The sequence below is a fragment of the Streptopelia decaocto genome, assembly GCF_964273445.1.
Source record: "Streptopelia decaocto genome assembly, chromosome: 10".
Lineage (NCBI taxonomy): Eukaryota > Metazoa > Chordata > Aves > Columbiformes > Columbidae > Streptopelia > Streptopelia decaocto.
The window spans coordinates 13,946,393-13,966,100 of NC_138665.1; the positions used below are offsets into that span (position 1 = coordinate 13,946,393).

At 38.3% G+C, this 19,708-nt stretch overlaps 1 protein-coding gene across 2 annotated transcripts in view; it reads left to right on the forward strand.

Annotated features, from left to right (window-relative positions):
• The window catches only part of STK26 (serine/threonine kinase 26), a gene marked incomplete at its 3' end in the record, with an annotated part of 32,938 nt that extends 17,860 nt beyond the window's left edge, over positions 1-15,078 (forward strand). Inside the window, exons 4-12 of one of the 2 annotated variants that reach the window (XM_082062168.1) lie at positions 5,603-5,659; positions 7,292-7,400; positions 7,494-7,651; positions 10,122-10,307; positions 10,942-11,090; positions 11,761-11,854; positions 12,342-12,404; positions 12,495-12,631; positions 13,147-15,078. In XM_082062168.1, coding sequence (XP_081918294.1) covers positions 5,603-5,659; positions 7,292-7,400; positions 7,494-7,651; positions 10,122-10,307; positions 10,942-11,090; positions 11,761-11,854; positions 12,342-12,404; positions 12,495-12,631; positions 13,147-13,171 — 978 coding nt within the window. Of the gene's footprint in view, positions 1-5,602; positions 5,660-7,291; positions 7,401-7,493; positions 7,652-10,121; positions 10,308-10,941; positions 11,091-11,760; positions 11,855-12,341; positions 12,405-12,494; positions 12,636-13,146 lie in introns of those variants that run through there. The other variant, XM_082062169.1, reaches the window with a different exon arrangement.
• Between the last annotated feature and the right edge of the window lie 4,630 nt (positions 15,079-19,708).

Below are 19,708 nucleotides of genomic sequence, written 5' to 3' on the forward strand. Positions count from 1 at the left end.
GCAGATCCAGACACGATCAGTCTTTTTTATGGTCCTTTATTTGTGATGAGCTCAGTCCTAAGTATTATCCTCCTGGGTATCATCATTTTAACTTCGTGTTGTAAAAGCCCAATTGTTTGCCCTTAAGTACAAACAGGTCAATGTAAATCTTGGAAGGTGTTTTTGCTTGGAAGTGTTTTTGCTTGGAAAAATGTTTTATTAAATTTGAGAACTAAACAGCAATTTCAGCAGCTTTAAATGGGGAAATGAAACTTTTGATTTGCTGGGGGGTTGTTTTGTTTGTTTTTGTTTGGGTTTTTGTTTCTTTGTTGTTTTTTGAGGGGTGGCTGGAAAAAGCTTTTCTAGGTCATGAACTGAACAAGAAAATAGTATTTTCATTATTTACAGCAACATAGGTGCTGAAAGCAAAAAGGGTATTGTAAACCTGCATCACAGCAGTTTGTCTTTGGCCTTGTTGTGCAAGTCTTCACTTTTTACCCCTTTTCTTAGATTTGTAACTGTAGTTATTCTATCGGTGCTATAAAACTTTCAACTTCTGATTAGATTTTATTTTTCTTTTAAAAAATTCCTGCCAAATCCAGGGTCATGTTAATGCTGCAGTGCTCTCCTCATCTCCTCACCACTGTTTTGAGTTCTTTCCATTTCTGTTCTACATTTTGAAAGATTAATGCTGATCTCCTGTTTACTTTTCACACTTGTAATATTTTGGGGGAAGGAAAATTTCTGTGTGTAGAGCTTGTGAAGGTGTTTGCGGAATTTTGGTTACTTTCCCATTCCTTTAAGAAATTCTTCTTAAAACAACCTACCAAACAAACAAACATAAAAACCCGACCTAAAATATGGTTCACAGGAATGTTTTTCATCCTAGACTAGCGTGATAGGTAGTTATGCTGCTTGCGGTTCCCCAAGCAAATTAATAAAAATGTTCACAAAGAAAGGATTACTTTTAGTTCTGTAGTTAAAAATAAATAAAATTACTATGTAAGTAGTATCTACATTTTTCTTAGGCTAGATTTATTCTAGATACTGATACTAGATCTTTCAGCTTCGGATTCCTTAGGTGAAAGAGTGTATTAGCCTTATTAAATGTGCAAAGAATCTTTTATGCTGCCTTTTCATTTTACTAATAACAGGTATTTTGAGAGTTCTATCTGTTGTTTGTTTGTTTGTTTTTTTTTACTTAATTGTTATAGCTTTTAACGTTTTATGAGCTGTTACTCTAAGAATGGCTGTCAGCCTAAGTATTTATCTGTGCAGGATTTCATTCAGGATTTATTTTCTCTCTGTACTGTAGACATCTCTTGGAAGTGGTGAAATAGGTACAGTTGTGTACCAAATGACTGTGTAATTAAAGGTTAAAGAACACTGAGGTAAATTGTGAAAATAAAGACATCTGATTTCTTACAAAGCCAAGTCCCAGGCTGCAGAGATGAATAGCAGTTTCCTATGAATATGACTGGTAGAAAAATCACATTAAAAGTGGTCCCATAGGTTTGTTGGTGCATACTTAGTTTTATGTATAAGGATCACTGAAAATATTCCTAGAAATACCTTTTAAGGTAGTGGCTAAAGAGAGCATAAGCATACAGTAGATAAAAGGTATTTCAAAGTTTAAGAGAGTTTTCTTTTTCCCTTTGCATCTTCATTTACAGGAAAACAAAACTTTTGAGTCAGCCTGCCATCTTTCATATCATGCCTATGGAATAGAAATAATTTGCTAACATATATTAATCATACATGCAGTTTTCTCTGAAGCTCTAGGAATGGCATTAGAAATGTTTTTGAGTTTTGCACAGTTTAAATCAAAGAGACTTAATATTTTCTTGACGGTAACAAAGTAAACCCTCAGTGCGAAGTCATTCAGGTTGCCTATAACGCTTTATTGATATTTTTTCAGTTGAGTAATCTAGATCTGGTTTAAATCTTTAAATACTAGAAAATTTGATAGTTTTTCATTTGAATTTGATAGTTTTTACTTTAGAGAAACTGCAGCTGTGACCATGTGTTGGCTTCAGGTTTTTCGTGTGCACCTCAGTTCATCCAATTGAACTGTAATGAACATCTTCTGTTGTAACTTGTTCTTGGTTTTTTAACCAATTTTAATTTGAATAAGCAGATTATTCTTGTTATCAGTATGTAGTTTGGTTTTTACTCTGGTAAGATAACATATTTGATAATTAAAAGTTGTTTGTGACTAAAACACGAAATAAGATACATTAACTGTGGGGGCTTTCTAATTGCAAGCATTTCTGATGAGAGACTTGATTTTAGTGCAGTGTGTTCCTGTTCCGCAGCTTTCCCGTTTCCTGGTGCTACGGGATGTGAATCCAGCCCCGTGGCCCAGGCCGGGAGCAGCTCCGTGCAGGCTCCCCCTGAAGCTCCTGCTGCTGAAAAGGAGACGGGAACAGTGTCTTTATTTCAATTACTTGACTTACTGATTTGTAACTTAGCTCAGCTGATGCCATGTAAGATACTCTTCTGTTCTGCAGCCTACCTGTTCATTGGCTACAGCTTGTTCATCTGACTTGTAAATGTCCCTTAATATTTTTTACCTAGCAGCGCAGTGTTATTTGTCTGTTATCAGATAATTTATGCTTTAAAAACCTCATCATTGATACAACATGTCGAGGTCTACCTCCTTTGAGGTTCTTGAGATAAAGCTGATGCCAGTTTTTAGTTATTGTGACACACAAAAATGTAAAACCCCCATATCTTTGTAATGTAGAGTACTACCTGTATGTCTTGAATTTTGGAGTCTGAGTTGGAGTTTCAAATTGAATTAATCCTAGAGTTTAGGTGTTAGTATTTCTTTTTCTTAAATTTTAATTTGGTATCTGGCAAGATCAGTAGTGTTTTTGAACGTATTGGTAGGTGATGTACAAGCATCTATAAAGTCAAAGAAGGCACCATAATAAACACATCCGTGTACAGTAGTAAAATGTTTTACCTTTATATTGTGTCTTTTACAAATGCATGTAGAATTGTATAGTACAGTCTTACAGCTGTATTAATGAAACTTTTGCAGCTGTTAGATAACTTAAATCCTGATGCACGTGTCTGTAGATTTTTGTATTTGTGGTACGTCAGGATCTAAATTTGTCTCCCTATCCCATATTGCACTTTGATTGCAATTAATATCCTTCTCAATAAATAAAACATCGGTTGGGGAGGGTACCCTTGAAAGTGATAGTGCAGAGCAACACTGCAGCCTGAGTTACATTAGAAAGCGAAAATGAGTGTTTTCCTCAAGCCTACTGGCTTGTCCCAATGTATTACGGCCTTACCAGTCCAGGCAAGAAAAAGATTAAAGATATTAAAAGTCACTATCATACTGCCATGTTTCTGTTACGCTGATTTGTGAAGCTTGATGAAATAATTGAGCTGAACTTTCCATCTGATCCCACGGAGATACATCTACTCTTGGTGACTGAAATTTTGTGATTGTTTTCCCTATTTGTGCCATCTAGCTGAAGAGTTATGTCTATCCTTGTAACTACTGCAGCCTCCTGGGCTTGCTCTTTTCTTTTGCAAATCAAAGCAAGCCTGAAGTTATTCTCAGTTTTTCAGCTTTCAATGTGGAGAATTTCTATAGTAGCATCCAGGGACTTCCATCAAAATGGTACAGCACTTTGTGCAGCAAAGCTTTGAGGCTATCTACAGATGCTGCTTGTTCTACGTTGTCTATTTATACTTGGTTGACCTAAAATAGCTAGGAAAAAGGTTGTTCATGCCTGGCAAGAAAATATCCACACCCGGTTACAGTGGATAGTAGCAATTTCTTTGAGACATTATTTCAGAAACACAGTACTTATTCATTTTCACCCTATACTGTTTTCAAGTAATAGTCAAATCCTCCAGACATGTCCGGTAACCACAATGTTTGCCTTAAACTGGAGTTCCTTGCAGGTCTTCTCAGCTGACAAAGTTAGGCTTTATAAAAACCCGCTAAAATTAGCCAGCCCTTCCCTGCTGATCTCATAGTATTGGAATAGACTCTCATAAATGGTGTGTTTTTTAAATTCAGTATAAATCTAATAGAGCACGCTTTGTTAAGGTAATTGGATGTGGTGCCTTCAGAAACTGCACCTTTATTTGCTTGTTGAGTTTTCTTCAGATTTCTGTCAGTAGTCAGGCAATAGGGTAGGCAAGCATACAATGTGGAATGCAAGAGGCTTTGAAAAGTACTTCTGCCATAAGCTTATGCTCTCTATAAGGAACTAGCCCTGGTAAATATTTGCTGGAGACTTAAATAGCTTACATGGTACTTCACCAGGTCTGGTTCACTTTAATATTTTTAATAACTGCTTTTTTGTTTTAAATAGAGAAATGTTTTTATTCACAGAATTCCTTAGATTAGTAGCCCATAGGTTAATATTTGTGTTTACTCTGAAAAGTGAGGGGACTCTGACAAGTAAATAGCAGAAGATCCAAGTTTTGAAATGCGCAGTCTGTAGATCTGATACCAAATCTTTCCGATTTTGTTTATATGAACCAGCCACATTTTGTAGCTACTTACCAAGGGCAAAGTCAGCATCTAGAAATCAGTGTTAGCATTTGTCAGGTCTAGTATTCTGGTAGTTGAGACATCTCCATAAAGCAAGCACAGAAACTCATGTATTCCCAGAGGTTGAGTTCAAATAGCATATAGTGAAGGAGTATTATGAACTTGCAATATTACTAGAAAGGATAAAACCTCACAACCTAAGATAGGTGTTTTAAGACATACTTGAAATTGAACTATATTGCTCCTGTCTTTGACCTTCTAATGGCCAATTTCGAACCTCTGATCTGAAAACTTCAGAAACCGGAACATTTTTGTAGGGTTCCAAGTGTGGCAGTGCCATTTCTCCGGGCTGGTGGTTGTACCTCGAAACAGGAGCTGCCCCTGTGGCCGCAGGGACATGTTCTGGTAGGATGCGCATCCTTGGGTACAAGCATATTCAAGGGCTGTCAGTTCTTCCTTTTTGCTGGATCTGACAACTTCAGTTGGAGCTTGTGGACTTGTTAGATACACGCTTGGCACAGTTACCATGTAGGTGAAGAGACACCTGGCAGCTACCTCCATTAGGCTTTAAATTTCTATTGTCTTTGAAGTGTGTTTATGCTCCCTCTCTCACTCAGAAGTAATTTAAGTTCTGAGTATTTTCCTCAGATGAAAAGCATGGTAGACATTACAAGAAAGTTTCCTGCTGAAATTGTAATGCTTGTATATCACAAATGGCTGGAATTAATAATTCTAGTGCAAAGAGAGTCATGTAAGAACTACAGCCTTACATTAAAACACTTAGTTTAAACTTAAACCATCATCAAATCACTTTTTTCTCCAAGTTCCATTCCTTTAGGTGGAATCATTTTAGTGGAAAATGATTAGTGATGGGGGAGTTTTTTGTTGTTTTTTTTTAAATATGGAAGTCAAACTTCCATTGAAGTTTAGACATCTTGCCCAGGGACTGTGTGATCATTCTACAAGAAGTAATTACATGTAACTTGGTGGTTAATGGGACTCTGCATTTGCATTCTCCTAACAGTATGCTGGTAGTCTATTGCAATACTTTTTTTATGGCAGCCTTGGACTTCTGACGACTCATGCTTTCCTTTACAGGGCACAAAACTATGGATAATAATGGAATACTTGGGTGGAGGGTCAGCTTTGGATCTTGTAAGTATATGGTTGGTTTTTTTATAAGTACTAGTGAGCCTTATTTCACTGCACTTTCATATCTCTTTATAAAATATGAAGACAGCTGATACTGCATCACTGCTACATTGTAATACTCAAAAAAATGCAAATTTGAATGGAAGTTCTGTTATATTCTGTTGATATTGGTTTGTTTGTTTGTTTTTACTGTTTATCTGTAAGCATCAGGAAGCATCCATTTATTCTCAGACAAATGTAAGGCAATTTTTTGTAGTATGAGAAGTATTGTTTTTACCACACATGGTGGGGTTTTTTGGGTTTTGGGTCATCTGTCTGTCCCCTCTCCCCAGTAAAATATTCATTAAACTTGAATTAAAAAAATGTTTCCTTTGGGATTGGGTCTTTGAATGATTGAAGTGTGTGCCCACAGAGAACAGTTAATTTTAACTGGTTAAAAGGTGTTGGGTTTTCCATTTTCAATTAAGCATGAAAGTGTGTTTTACTCAAGATGGGGTAGTATTCATGAAGGCTGTAGGTTAGAGAGTACAAGAGCACGGTCCCCTGGATGTGGATGTGGTTTCCCCACACATTCAGTACAGCTCAGAGACCCACCCTTTCCTGTCAGATAACTCAGGCTTTGTTTGTGTCATTCTGAAGGAAACACATCATGTCTTCAATATTACAGAATGATGCTGGTTATATATTGGCTAACAGCGGTCCTGCCTGCAAGAGCTGAAGTATATTCACAAATCTGTTTAAACTTCTGTATGAAATTACATCACATCAACACAACTACAGGAATGCCAAAGCATAGTAATTATGTGTAGCATATAGTAGTTTGTAGCTCTGGAACTCAGTCCTTTTGAGAAAGGAGCTGTGAGATACTTACTCTTTAACATTTTTGAGTAATTGATAGTTTTGTGTGGAGTGCCAGAAATAGTGAAATAGCTTTTACTAGTGACAATTTAAATCACTAACGTTTAGAAGAAAAAAAATTCAAGATTTGCCTCACTTTACCATACCAAAATTTCGGGATGTTCTCTGTTTCAGTGCCGTGTTCTTGGTTTTTTGTTTTTAATAGCAGAATCACCTACCTTATTTGCTTCTGTTTTATTTACATAGCTTTCTAATGTGCAAAGTTTACAATTATTATATACTAGCAGCTTTATAGTAGCGGTTTATGTTCTTGATGCAAAAGCAAGCGTGAAATCAAAAATGCTGTACGGAGAAAAAAAATACATCATTAAATTTTTAAAACAGTAAATAGAGTAGATTAAGAAACTCAGTTTATTTCAAAATAAGTTAAAGTGCAAAATTCAGTCTGCTCTGTTTGCTGTCTATAGGAAACTGAATTTGTGGAATGTTAGTTGTAGCTTTTCATGTGCATTGTGTGCTGAGGGGAGTGCATACTGTATACATTAGAGTAGAAAAGTAACAGCATTTTCAGTCTTCTGGCCGTAGAGAAGATGTGAAGATGATCGTTCCAATGGCACCTATTTCTGATAAAATGTTGACACACTTCATTGAATATTTCATTAATTTTGTTAGTTCTTAACTTTAAAAAAAGTGTTTCAAGTTTAAGATTTAATATGAAAAGCAAGGTAAAAATTAATCTCAAGACTGAAATTATTTTAATGTGTCTTTTCTCTAAAGCTCCGTGCTGGCCCATTTGATGAGTTCCAGATTGCGACCATGCTAAAGGAAATCTTGAAAGGTCTTGACTACCTACACTCAGAGAAGAAAATTCACAGGGATATAAAAGGTGCATAACATTTTAAATGCTACTTTGTTAAAGCCTTTAAAAATCATGAGAGCAGCATTCTAATTTAGGTGTTGTGTTATTTCCCCTTGGTAGCTGCCAATGTCTTGTTGTCAGAACAAGGCGATGTTAAGCTTGCTGATTTTGGAGTTGCTGGGCAGCTGACAGACACACAAATTAAGAGGAATACCTTTGTTGGAACTCCGTTTTGGATGGCCCCTGAAGTTATTCAGCAGTCAGCGTATGATTCAAAAGTAAGTATGAGAGTAGAATACCTTTTCTTTGTATCTGTAGATCCAATGGAAATGACTTTGATTTTTCTCCTTTTGTCTCATATCAGTATGGAGAAAAAAACAGATTTCAAATTACAGGGCTTCAAATAATAAAATTAAAACTACAATTCAGTTGTTGTACAGCAGTTACATGTCACTGTACTCACGCAAAACCTATGCAAACTCACCGAGTAGGCTAAAGCTTTCATGTTAAGATTCTTTCAGAGAAACTCCCTGGATGCTTTCAGTGTCCTGGGTTCATTGGTTCATTTGTTTTTAATTTCAATTCCATGTTTTGCATTTAATTCAAACAGTAACAAAGCTCTCGCAAATTAGAATGCCACCAGAACTTATCAGTTTGTTTTCTCAGATTTTTATAAACAGCTCTGGATATAATTTCTTTAATATTATTTCTGAGGACCCTGTGTCATACTGAAGATTTTAGCACAGGTGACTGACTTTGAGGAGGAAAAAAGTAACTTGAACTAAGCTGTGGTATCATTATGGTACCTCGCATGTTTCTTTGCCATGAGAGCTGTTGATGGATGACTAATTGCAAAGGAGAGTTTCCTTCTGTGAACTAGCCATAGAAAAAGAGACCTCCTTCGTGTGTTTCTGAGAGTTGGGAACTGCTGTTAGAAATGATAAGGAGGGAACAATCCCCTTTTTTCCCATGTCTCTGCCCACCAGCCAACCTAGAGCATGTGCTTACTGAAATGGCAGTGTGCTTTGGTGCTGGCATTGGACTTTCTGCACTCTGTGACCTTAAATAGGAGTAAGAAATCTAAAAACCTTGATATATGCAGAGTAATACTTTCCTACTGGTTCTTCTCAAATAGTGAACATGTAACTATACTTGCGATGTGCACATAAATGAAAGACTGTTGAATATCTGAGATGTCCTGAAGATATTCACGCTCCGGGAGACTTTCCCAGGATCATTCAGGCTTGAAGGAACTTGTGTACATGTCACAAGGGTTCTGGCTAATAAAAGGAGTATGTTGTAGTTCTCAGGTTTAGGGTTTCAGTGGTGCAACTCTAATGTACTCCTTAGGGCATTTTAGAAAAGCACTCTGCCCTGCTTTAAAAATGTGTGCTGTCCAGTCGAAGAGAGAGTAATTCCTCTTCTTCCTGTGTACAAATCCAGCTGTATCACCTCTTCGCTTATGTTCTCCCACCAACCTGATCTTTTGCCTTTCATATCTCCTCAATATGTTGCAAGAGCAATGCGCTCTCTCTTTTCTTTCTGTGCCAAAAGTGTGGTGGGAAAGCAAAGAAGATGCAAGCCTTCGGTAGGACAGATGAAGGGTTTTAGACTTCAATTTCTAGGCTATTACCGATGAATATTTTGGCTTCTGGACTGAATTTTAGCCTTGCTCCCTCTATCCTACTTCAAAATGACTGAAAATAAGATAGAAATACGTACATTTTTGTAGTGGCAGAGATTTACAAGTCACATCTCTTCTTTCGAATTTTGGTCCAATATACAATTGTTGGTTGTGATGTTTCAGTAATAAACAATGAGCTAGTTTAATTCTTCAGTATTAAATACAAATATTAATTCTTACAAATAGAACAAGAATAATGGAGAGATGCAAATTGTAACCCTTGTTTACTCTCTAGGCAGCTTTGGTTTATGACTTCTGTGCCAAGTGTAGTCAACTATTCCAACCATTTTTTATTGAGAAACACCTTTAGTGACCTTAAAAGCTATTGTAACTTATCTAAAAAGGTGCAAGTAATGTATATTTCACTTGGGAAAAATCACTAAATTGGTAAAGAATTCTCTAGTTCATAAGATATTTTGATACAAAGAATTTGTTTACAGTGCTTACCTTTAGCTAATATAAATACCACTTCATTATTCTTCAGAAACTGACACTGTGAACTTGGTGTTTCAGGTCTAACTACTTGTTGATAGTTTTGTAGCTAAATTCATCAAACAGTCTGTTGAGAAAGAAATTAAGTGAACACCCACTGGATTTGATTGAAGGCTCTGCCTTTTTTCTTTAGAGTGAGGTATCAGACAAGGTTGAACACCTCAGTGCATCTACAGCTTAAAAAGTAACATCAACAGCAGTTCTGCTGTCTAAACAAAATCTGAGTTAGACATAGGAGATGTGTGGTGGTTTGTAATTCATTATATAGAAAAAAAATCAAAGGAAGAGCAATGTTTCTGAAGCTTTTTCCAAAAGCATGTGTATTCAGGTGCACGTTTAACTAGCTGACAGTGTGCAACCGAAGTGATGTTGTAGGTGTTTGTCAGTAAAGACTGATTAAGTTAGTCAGGTCTTTGGGAATTGTAGCCTTCATGTATTAGAAAGGAATCTTTGTGCACAATCTACTTAGACCAAAATTAGTTTTATTATATAGATGCAGTACATGTCATTATTTCAGTTATTAAATACTTAGCCCTTAATTTTGTACTAAGAGCAACTTTTTCCTTTTTCAGGCTGACATCTGGTCACTGGGAATCACTGCTATTGAACTAGCCAAAGGGGAGCCTCCCAACTCTGATATGCATCCGATGAGAGTTCTGTTTCTCATTCCGAAAAACAATCCTCCGACTTTATTAGGAGAATTCAGTAAACCTTTTAAAGAATTCATTGATGCTTGTCTGAACAAGGATCCAACATTTGTGAGTAGATATGTGTGTGTGTATGTAGATGTTTTAGTTTTGTTTTTTACGCTCTCTCATGCTTGCAAACCATTTTGCTGGTGTAGTGCACCATAACTGATTGAAATCATTTTAGAGACCATACTTTCCACTGTTAATAGTAGCGGTGTTTTTAATAGCTATGTCTCCGTCCTAGTCCCTTTTGTTCAAAATACTGAAAGGGAGAGGGGGAATGCTGAAAGAAGTGATGGTGCTGGAGGCAGCTTCTTACAATGCACTCAAGCCCAGGATAATGCCAGAGAGAAGCTTTGACAGAAGACAGAATCTTACATCTTTTTCTCTAGCAGAACTCTTGCTGTCTCTCTGAATTCTGCTTACAAGGAAATGTTGCATTGGAGAATTTTGATTAGTCATTTTCCTGGGTGTGTACCTTCTAGCATACAAGGACAAGCAGTATAGTCTTTGTGTGACTTGGTCATATTTTTAGAGCGCTCGTAAATGTGGATTACTGGCTTTTCTTGACTTCCTGTTTCACTAATTTCCTGATACTATATGAGTTAGCTCTACAAGTCAGTTGTCTTACTAAATCTCCCCTATTAACATTTAAAATCATGAAATGTTAGCATAACATTAAATATTTATGTGTTTCTTACAGCGCCCTACTGCAAAAGAACTTCTGAAGCACAAATTCATTATGAAAAATGCCAAGAAGACATCCTATCTGACAGAACTGATTGACAGGTTTAAGAGATGGAAAGCAGAGGGACATAGTAGTGATGAAAGTGATTCTGACGCCTCCGATTCGTAAGTTTATTTTCAGTTTAGTCTCTTTTGGGCTTTTTTTTAAATGTTACTGAAGTAGGTTTGTTGCAGTTTCTCTATGTAATTAACTCCTCTACTGCATATCTGTCTTTGATCTATATGTTTTGCATTCAAGAAAACCCCGTTTATGAACCTCAAGACTAACGCATAAGTCAGCTATGCGCTCATTATCGCTTTACGCTTTCTCTGTCTGAACTCAATTTCAGTTCTGTTTAAGTGCTGTGTATTTCCTAGTCTAGGGCTAGTGGTTGTACCAAAAACAATGAATCACAATTAGAAAAATTGCAGAGAAAGGTTGAGGTGTATGAAGAAGTTGGCACAGTGCCTGTGGAACAACATACATTCTGTAAGTCTCTTGCTTTTCTGGATATCACATATCTGTTGTAAATGGGATGCCATGGAGAAGGTAAGCTTTATGGGTAGATAACATCTTCCATTTGCTTTCATCGTATTTCAGTTTATTCAGCCTCTGAAGTTGTGGGGTTTTTTTTCTTCTTTTTAAAGAGTGGTTAATGTTTCAATACACATTTTTCTTCTTATTTTAAGGACTACAAAACTAATCCGTGTGTATTTATTATGTATTTGGGTTACCTATGCTTGCTTAGCGTTACGTTGTGGCTAGTATTATGTACATCGTATCCTTTTTCTTCAGGGAGTCCAGTAACAAAGAAAATAACTCCCATCCTGAGTGGAGCTTTACTACAGTTCGGAAGAAGCCAGATGCGAAGAAGCTGCAGAATGGGACGGTGTGTACACTCTGAAGAGTTCTTCTTTCCAAGTGCTGGTTTTGAAGCCAGTTAAAGGCAGATAGTGACAAAACTTAGTAATGACTCACTTTTTACAAGAACTGACGGTGTTTTTGTAGTTCAAGAGATGATGCTTGTTAGTGATATTTCCTATGCCCATGTCAGCCTTAAGTGCAACAGATGCCGCATATGAATAGATCAGTATCTCTTCATAGAAGTGTGAATTTTAAAGACTCATATAATATTAGAAGGGAAAAACTGAACTGCTTTTCTGACGATATATGACATCATTTCAGATGTGTCATCAAGCATCGGTTTCCACATCGCATAACATTTGTTGATGTGCTGTACCTTCATTATTTTTGTAATGTATTTCAAGCATTCTGTTGAATTCAACTGAACTGTGAAAATCACACGTGCTGTTTTAAATGCAACCTATGCATTATATGGGAGTATGCTAATGCAATCCTTATTTGTTAACTTTTAGGATCAGGATCTTGTTAAAACGCTGAGTTGTTTAACTATGATAATCACCCCTGTGTTTGCTGAGGTAAGTCTTGACTTTAAAAACTTCTTTGAAAGTTATTGCCCGAGTGTCTGATAAGTTTTATAACTTTTCTCTCTTTTATCTGCTACTCAGCTCAAACAGCAGGACACAAATAATGCTAGCAGAAAGAAAGCAATTGAGGAACTTGAGAAAAGCATCAATATGGCAGAAGCAACATGTCCAGGGATCACAGATAAGATGGTGAAGAAACTTATGGAAAAATTTCAAAAGTAAGTTAAGAATTTTTTTGTGTGCATTGTAATTAAAAAAATAACAAAAAACAAAGTTTTATTTTAAAAGAAAAAATTTACACTAAGTACTTACACACAGGAAAGGTGCATGAGACAGACAGACACTGAGCTTCATATGTTGGGTAAACTTAAACGATCAGTGAAAGATCTGCTATGTCCAGTGCTTTAAACTCTGGTGGTTAGACATAACACATCTGTTTGGTCTTATAGTGCTGCAATCCTACTGTAGTTTTTAAACCTTGCTTGCTTTAAGTTAGCCTGCAATCTTGTCATAAAAGCATATTTGTAGCAAGTAAGGGAACAGGAGAATCTTCAACTTATCTTTTTAGGGAATATTTCATTGAGAATGTTGCTTCTGTTTTTTTTTTGTTTTTCCTATGTACTGTTGAGATGAAGGCATGTGCTAGTTTAGTGATGCAAAAATAGTTATGGGCTGTTTGCCAAGCTGAAACAATATAATTAACGTAATTCTAACTTGTATTTTTTATCCATAGATTTTCTGTTAATGACTCATCCTAAGAAACTTCACATAATTGACTGCTGTTTCGTATGGACCCAGTGAAACCCACCAAAACTACTTCAAGCTTGGCAGTGCTTAGCTCATGAGCTCCTTGTGCCTTTTGGATCTTTGCAACATATTGATGGTGATTGAGGATTTGAAAGAACCTACTCAACTATTTTGTGGCAGTGCACATGGTTTTATATTTTCAGGAAATTATTTTGTAAAGAACAACTTTTAATATTGTAGTTTCACCTGTTTAATCTGATAAATGTTGAGGTGCAGTTTTGCTTTTAGAAATAACCATTACTTTAGTTAATAGAAAGTGCAAGTACAGTATGTTCTGATGCTATTTTGTTCCTGTACATGGAGATGTGCAGGTCTTTTGTATTCATGAGTTAAACTTTTGTAAATCACTAATGAGCTTCAGAGAAAATAGCTTTTTCACAAGCGTATTCGAAACATGTAATGTAGTGGCAAGGGTATTGCTGTAGCACCTGCTTCAACCAGCATATATTTATCATGCCCTGAAAAACAAACCTGCAACAGTATCTATTCTAATTCTAAATTGGTACAGTATTTTAGGCAGCTCTATGATTAAATATATTTGAGAGCAATATGTCAATAGTTTGCAGGTGATATGTAGCAACAGGTATATCCTGATGTACAGTATATGTATTACCTTTTAGAACAGGTTTTGAAGTAGTGATTCAATCTCATATCGTCACGGTAGGAAAATTTAAAGCAATACAGTTGAGGGGGTGGGGCTTTTGGCAATAATGGACAAAACCTGAAGTCCAATTTCACTTAATTTAATTTGTTTCCTCTGAGTATACATGCCTGGGTGGACGGGAGCCAGAGAAGCCGAGCGTCACATGCTACATACCTCACAAGCAGGTATCGGTGTAACACCAGCGTTCTGTGTGGTGGTGTTGTTTCTCCTGTAAGATATTTATACACAATTTTGTTCTTAAATACATTCAATACAGTACATCAACATAATTTGTTTATAATTTTCTGAAAGTGTATTTTAAATATGTATTTACCAGTTAATATGCAAATAACTGAGTTATAGATATTCTTTCACAAAAAGGTAGTACTGTGCAGTACGGAGTGAATTTTTTTGCATAAATGTAGGTAAGACTATAAAGTTGCTTTCAGTTATATATTTATGGTACTGCTAGATGGGTAATATCTTCTGTTTTGTTTTGGTTTTTTGGTTTTGTTTTTCCCTTTTTCAACCCAGTATGTATATTATGCTGAAGTTTTGAACTGGGATTGTTTTTCAGTACTTAGCTGTGGAACTGTTGGTGTAAATTTATTTTTGATAAAGGCTGGGTATGTTTATTTTATGGTTCAGACCTGCACATTTTGTTTTTGCACAAAAGTAATTTTAAAGAATCTGAAATATATCTGCCAAATATTGAAAAAGTAATGGTGTGCAAGTAAATACTGCATTTTTAGTCAAATGTTGCCATTACATCGTTTTTATAAAGGACACTTGTGAGAGATGGTGGTTAGATATGCCAAGGACAATTATTTTCAATGGTGCCTACACTGTAAAAAAAATTACTTTTAACTCCTTGTTTTAATTTTAAAAAAAATGTTTCTGTTTAAGACTTTCATCTGCTATATAACTGAAATTCAATTAGAATTTATATCTGAGAAAAAAGTCTGGAAATAGTTTTTGAAAACAATAATGTTATGGATTAAATAAATATTTTTATAAATGTAAAAGCAGCAAAAGTTGTAAATACAGTTGATCTGAAGCTTTACAAAATAACTGCATCACAGAAACAAATTCTAGTGCTCCTCTAGCTTCTGTAGTTGTTAGTCTTGTAAATCTGTTTATAGATGAAGCTTATTTCAATGTTTTGGGGGGTTTTAAATGGTTTAAAAATAAATATTTAAGTTCTGTAAACTTTCATGAGCTTGTTCTGTTGTGCGTTTTATTCTGGATTGAGACAGAGGTGTGGACGTACCTCTCACAACCCGATGTTCTAGTCCAAGGACGGTGTTCCTCGCACAGAGTTGCACGGTTGCTTTGGGAAGGTTTGGGTCCCCCGGTGCTTTTCGTGTCCAGAGGACACCTGCACTGCTGCGCCACAGGGAGCGCCACAGATGCGCTGTGATTCCAGCCCGAAAGAGGAGTCGTCAGGATCCGTGTGCTCAGATGAACGTGCGCAGCCGGTGACAACGCGGTAGAGATGGCGAAAGGCTCCGACTTCGTTGCGAACTCGGCGTTGTGGAGTGAAGGTATGAAAAGGCCTGTGCCACTGTTACCTCGGCTTTCACTTCAGCAGTCTCACCCCAAATCTCTTTCTAAAGAGCTCCATACAAATTTCTCAGTTAAAAACATGTATTTACTTCCATGTCACTTCCCCTTAAGGTGTTATTTTTATGTGGGAAACCGAGGGGAAACGTGATGAGAATTCCTTCCGAATTTTGTAACTGGTGGCTCTATCCTGTTGGCATCAGGTCTTTAATCTATGCAACTCTGTAAACAATTCTGGGTTGGTAGAGTTAGTGAATTAAGGGGGAAATTGGAACCTGCCCTATTTGTGAAATGACTGTAACAAAGTGCTGAACTATGTTGCCTCTTCTTTTCCTGTGCATGGGTGGGATGTGTACCTACCTCTAGGACAGCATGGGGAAAAAACTCATCCATCCAAGTGTGTACAATGCAGCCTTGTTCTCTTCAAGTCAATTCAACAAGTTTATTTTATTGTACTGCATATGGCATTTCTGTGCCTCACATCTCAGTGCATCATGAGACTATGATTTAACTAAAGAATGGATGTGTGTATTGTACTGGTTTCCAGGGAATGGTTGTCTTTTTCCCTACTACGTGTAATTAATAGTTATCGATGACCTGTGTAACTTAATCAGCAGTATTCTGTTGCTGGCAGGTAGCTGTTGGAAAGATATATATCAAAATACTCATGCAAGAATGGTCTTGCCTGTTTGGTTTGTAGGCTTCCCACTGTAGATTGGGAAGAATTGATACTCAAGTAGTTTTATCAAAGTAGTCTGAATCTCAGAATAGGGAGATACATTTGTTCTTGGGCAATGAGTCCTTTCTCAATGTAACCATTCTTCCAACGCTCCATCTCTGACTCTAGAACACTTCTGTACAGTCAGCATGTAGTATCATAAACACCTGTTCTTGCATTCAGTTGAACGTCTATAGCTGAATAGGAGAGTACATAGGTTCTTAATGTGTTTGCACAAAGTTTAGCAGTTGTTAAAGGTTTGATTTTTATTACACTGTTTTATGACTTAACACTGGAATAAAATTATTTTCCTCTTTGCAAAGTTCTAGTGCTATGGATGTTGGCTTGCCTTATTTCACATTTTACTGATAAGTTACACCTAATACAGAGATAAGGTAAATACACTGAAACCTGTTGAAGTGTTTCTCCAAACCAAAGTTCTTTGAGTACTGTGTACATTTGGTGGGTGGTTTTTTTTAATATCTGAACTTAAACACCTAAACATAAACACGTAAAAGTTGTTGAACATTTTAAGATGAACTATATCTGTAAGTGATAGATTTTGTATGAACCCAAATTACTTCAGTACAAATGCACCAAGTACTTCAACGTTCTGACAGTGTGATGCTGCTGTCCCACCTCCCCCTGGAGCAGTCCTTGCTGGCAAAGTGCTATAAAAGTTCACACTATCAGCAAACCAAATCATTTCTTGTCGTCTTGTCATCCTTTTTTTTTTCTTCCCTAGTGAAACACGGTCACTTCAATAGGTTGTTCTGGCCTCTTCTGGGTGAAGTGGGCTGAGCAGGGACTGTGCGGAAGGGCTTACCGGTTATTTCAGTTGTACCTTGACATGTGAGCCGTTGTTCCCAAGTCCTTGTTTCTCCCTCTCAATGCTGATTTCCCAGCATAGTCCTGAATGCCAGACCTGGCAGCTCCTGGAGCTTTGGGCAGTGTGGATGGATGTTGATCCCTCCTGGTGGGACTGTGTGTCTGTTCTGGGTCATGCTGAGGCACAGCTGACCTGTACCTGTATCTCCACATGCTTTCAGGAGCTAATACTGTGTCCCTAAGATCTCTTTAAGGGACATTCTCTGAGGGCTAATAGAACATATCCCAGAAGAGCATGTGAGGGTCCCTGTAGTTCACAGCTTCTGCAGCACAGGGTAAGCAGGAGCAAAAGCAAACCTTACAGTGTGCTCTTTTGTTGATCTACTGCATTTCTTTGGGCAACCAAGAATGTGGTTGTTTCAGCAGCATTCAGGGACCTCGGCGAGTCTCCCCAGTCCCGGAGACAGTGAAGGCACGGAGGGAATCAGCAAGAAGCTGCAAGAGACAAAACCAGCAGCTCCAAGGAGCAGTGAGGGCTGCACAGGAGCTGGTGGAGGCGGGGGGCGGTGGGGGGAGTTGCAGATTCGACAGGGCAGAAGGAAGAACTCAAAACTTTTTGACATGAACAACTGATTTTTATTGTCCAGCTTCTAAAACAAAGGACAATGATGTGCAGATGGCATGGTACTCCCTAAACCCTGTTTCTTTTACGTGTTAATCTATTTTCTGTCTTTGCCCCAGCTGCCCGGTTTCTGAAAGCTGTTTTAGGAGGTTACAGTGATGTCTTAACTGTGAATATTTACTGGGATTTACAGTCACACAGAGTTACAGTCTCACAGAGTTGTTCTTAAAATCACCAAGATCCTTCCCTAAAAAAGGCTTACAGTGATGTCATCATTCTCCAGTTTTCTGAGCAGATTTCATGTAGGTTTAGGGTAATAGTAAGTTTTTTTGTAATTAAAAAAATACTTCCAGGAAGTATCTTTATATCTTTTACCTTCCAGAGGGCAATGGATGCCAACCCATGGATGGCGAGAAGTCCCATTACCTGCTCCTTCTTTATAGCCAGAAACAAGCCCTGGTAAAAATAACATCACACTCATGTAGCCAGCAGGAACTTTTTGAATCACCAAGGGCAAACAAGGTTGCAAAGGGCAAACACCAGCTGCCTGCTTCTTTCCTACCCCTTCCTGAGATCCTTTTCCCCATGCTGCTTAACTAATGCCTGATTTGGGGGACCAAAGGACCCTCCGCCTTGTATGCCTTATTCCTCCAGATCTAAGCAGGGCACGGAGGTGCCCATGCATGACAGCTAACGGGCCTAAGAAAAGCAAAGCTGTGCAGTATCAGTCATTAAACCATGTCCCAGAGCTCACTGTGGGATGCTGCCAAATGATTTACAAGCACAGCTGAGATGTTTCTTGGGGAAGGATAATGTTTCGAACTGTCCAGGGAGAAGACAGAACAGTTTGCTTTGTCTCTGGCTCAAAGCATCCCAAGGAGCACCCCACACTGTCTAGTTGGAGGCCAGTATCTAGTGGAGTGCCCCAAGGGTCAGTGCTGGGGCCAATATTATTCAATATATTCATTAACGACTTGGACGAGGGAATTGAGTGTACTATCAGCAAGTTTGCTGATGACACCAAGCTAGGAGGAGTGGCTGACACGCCGGAGGGCTGTGCTGCCATCCAGCGGGACCTGGACAGGCTGGAGAGCTGGGCAGGGAATAACCTGATGAAATTTAACAAGGACAAGTGTAGAGTCCTGCATCTGGGCAGGAACAACCCCAGGTTCCAGTATAGGTTGGGAGATTACATATTAGAGAGCAGTGTAGGGGAAAGGGACCTGGGGGTCCTGGTGGACAACAGGATGACCATGAGCCAGCACTGTGCCCCTGTGGCCAGAAAGGCTATTGGCATCCGGGGGTGTATTAGAAGGGGGGTGGTTAGTAGATCAAGAGAGGTCCTCCTTCCCCTCTACTCTGCCCTGGTGAGACCACATCTGGAATATTGTGTCCAGTTCTGGGCCCCTCAGTTCAAGAAGGACAGGGAACTGCTGGAGAGGGTCCAGCGTAGGGCAACGAAGATGATTAAGGGAGTGGAGCACCTCCCTTATGAAGAAAGGCTGAGGGAGCTGGGTCTCTTTAGTTTGGAGAAGAGGAGACTAAGGGGGGACCTTATTAATGTTTATAAATATATAAAGGGTGAGTGCCATGAGGATGGAGCCAGACTCTTCTCAGTGGCAAACAATGATAGGACAAGGGGTAATGGGATCAAGCTGGAACACAAGAGGTTCCACTTAAATTTGAGAAGAAACTTCTTCTCAGTGAGGGTGACAGACACTGGAACAGGCTGCCCAGGGAAGTTGTGGAGTCTCCTTCTCTGGAGACATTCAAAACCCGCCTGGACATGTTCCTGTGCGACCTCACCTAGGTGTTCCTGCTCCAGCAGGGGGATTGGACTAGATGATCTTTTGAGGTCCCTTCCAATCCCAAACATACTGTGATACTGTGATACTGTGATACATGCTCTCTTGTCCTGGAGGGAGGAAAGGCAGGATGGATGGCCTCAAACACCTTTCCCATCACTATGCTTCCCTGTACCTGTGAAAAATAGATGCTTATGCTCTTCTGTGAGATGTTTCTGTTTTCCTTTTTTTTCCTTTCCTCCCTGATGAAGACTCCAGCAGCTGAGCTCCAAATGTAGCCAGCAGCCACCACCATGGGAGGGACACGAG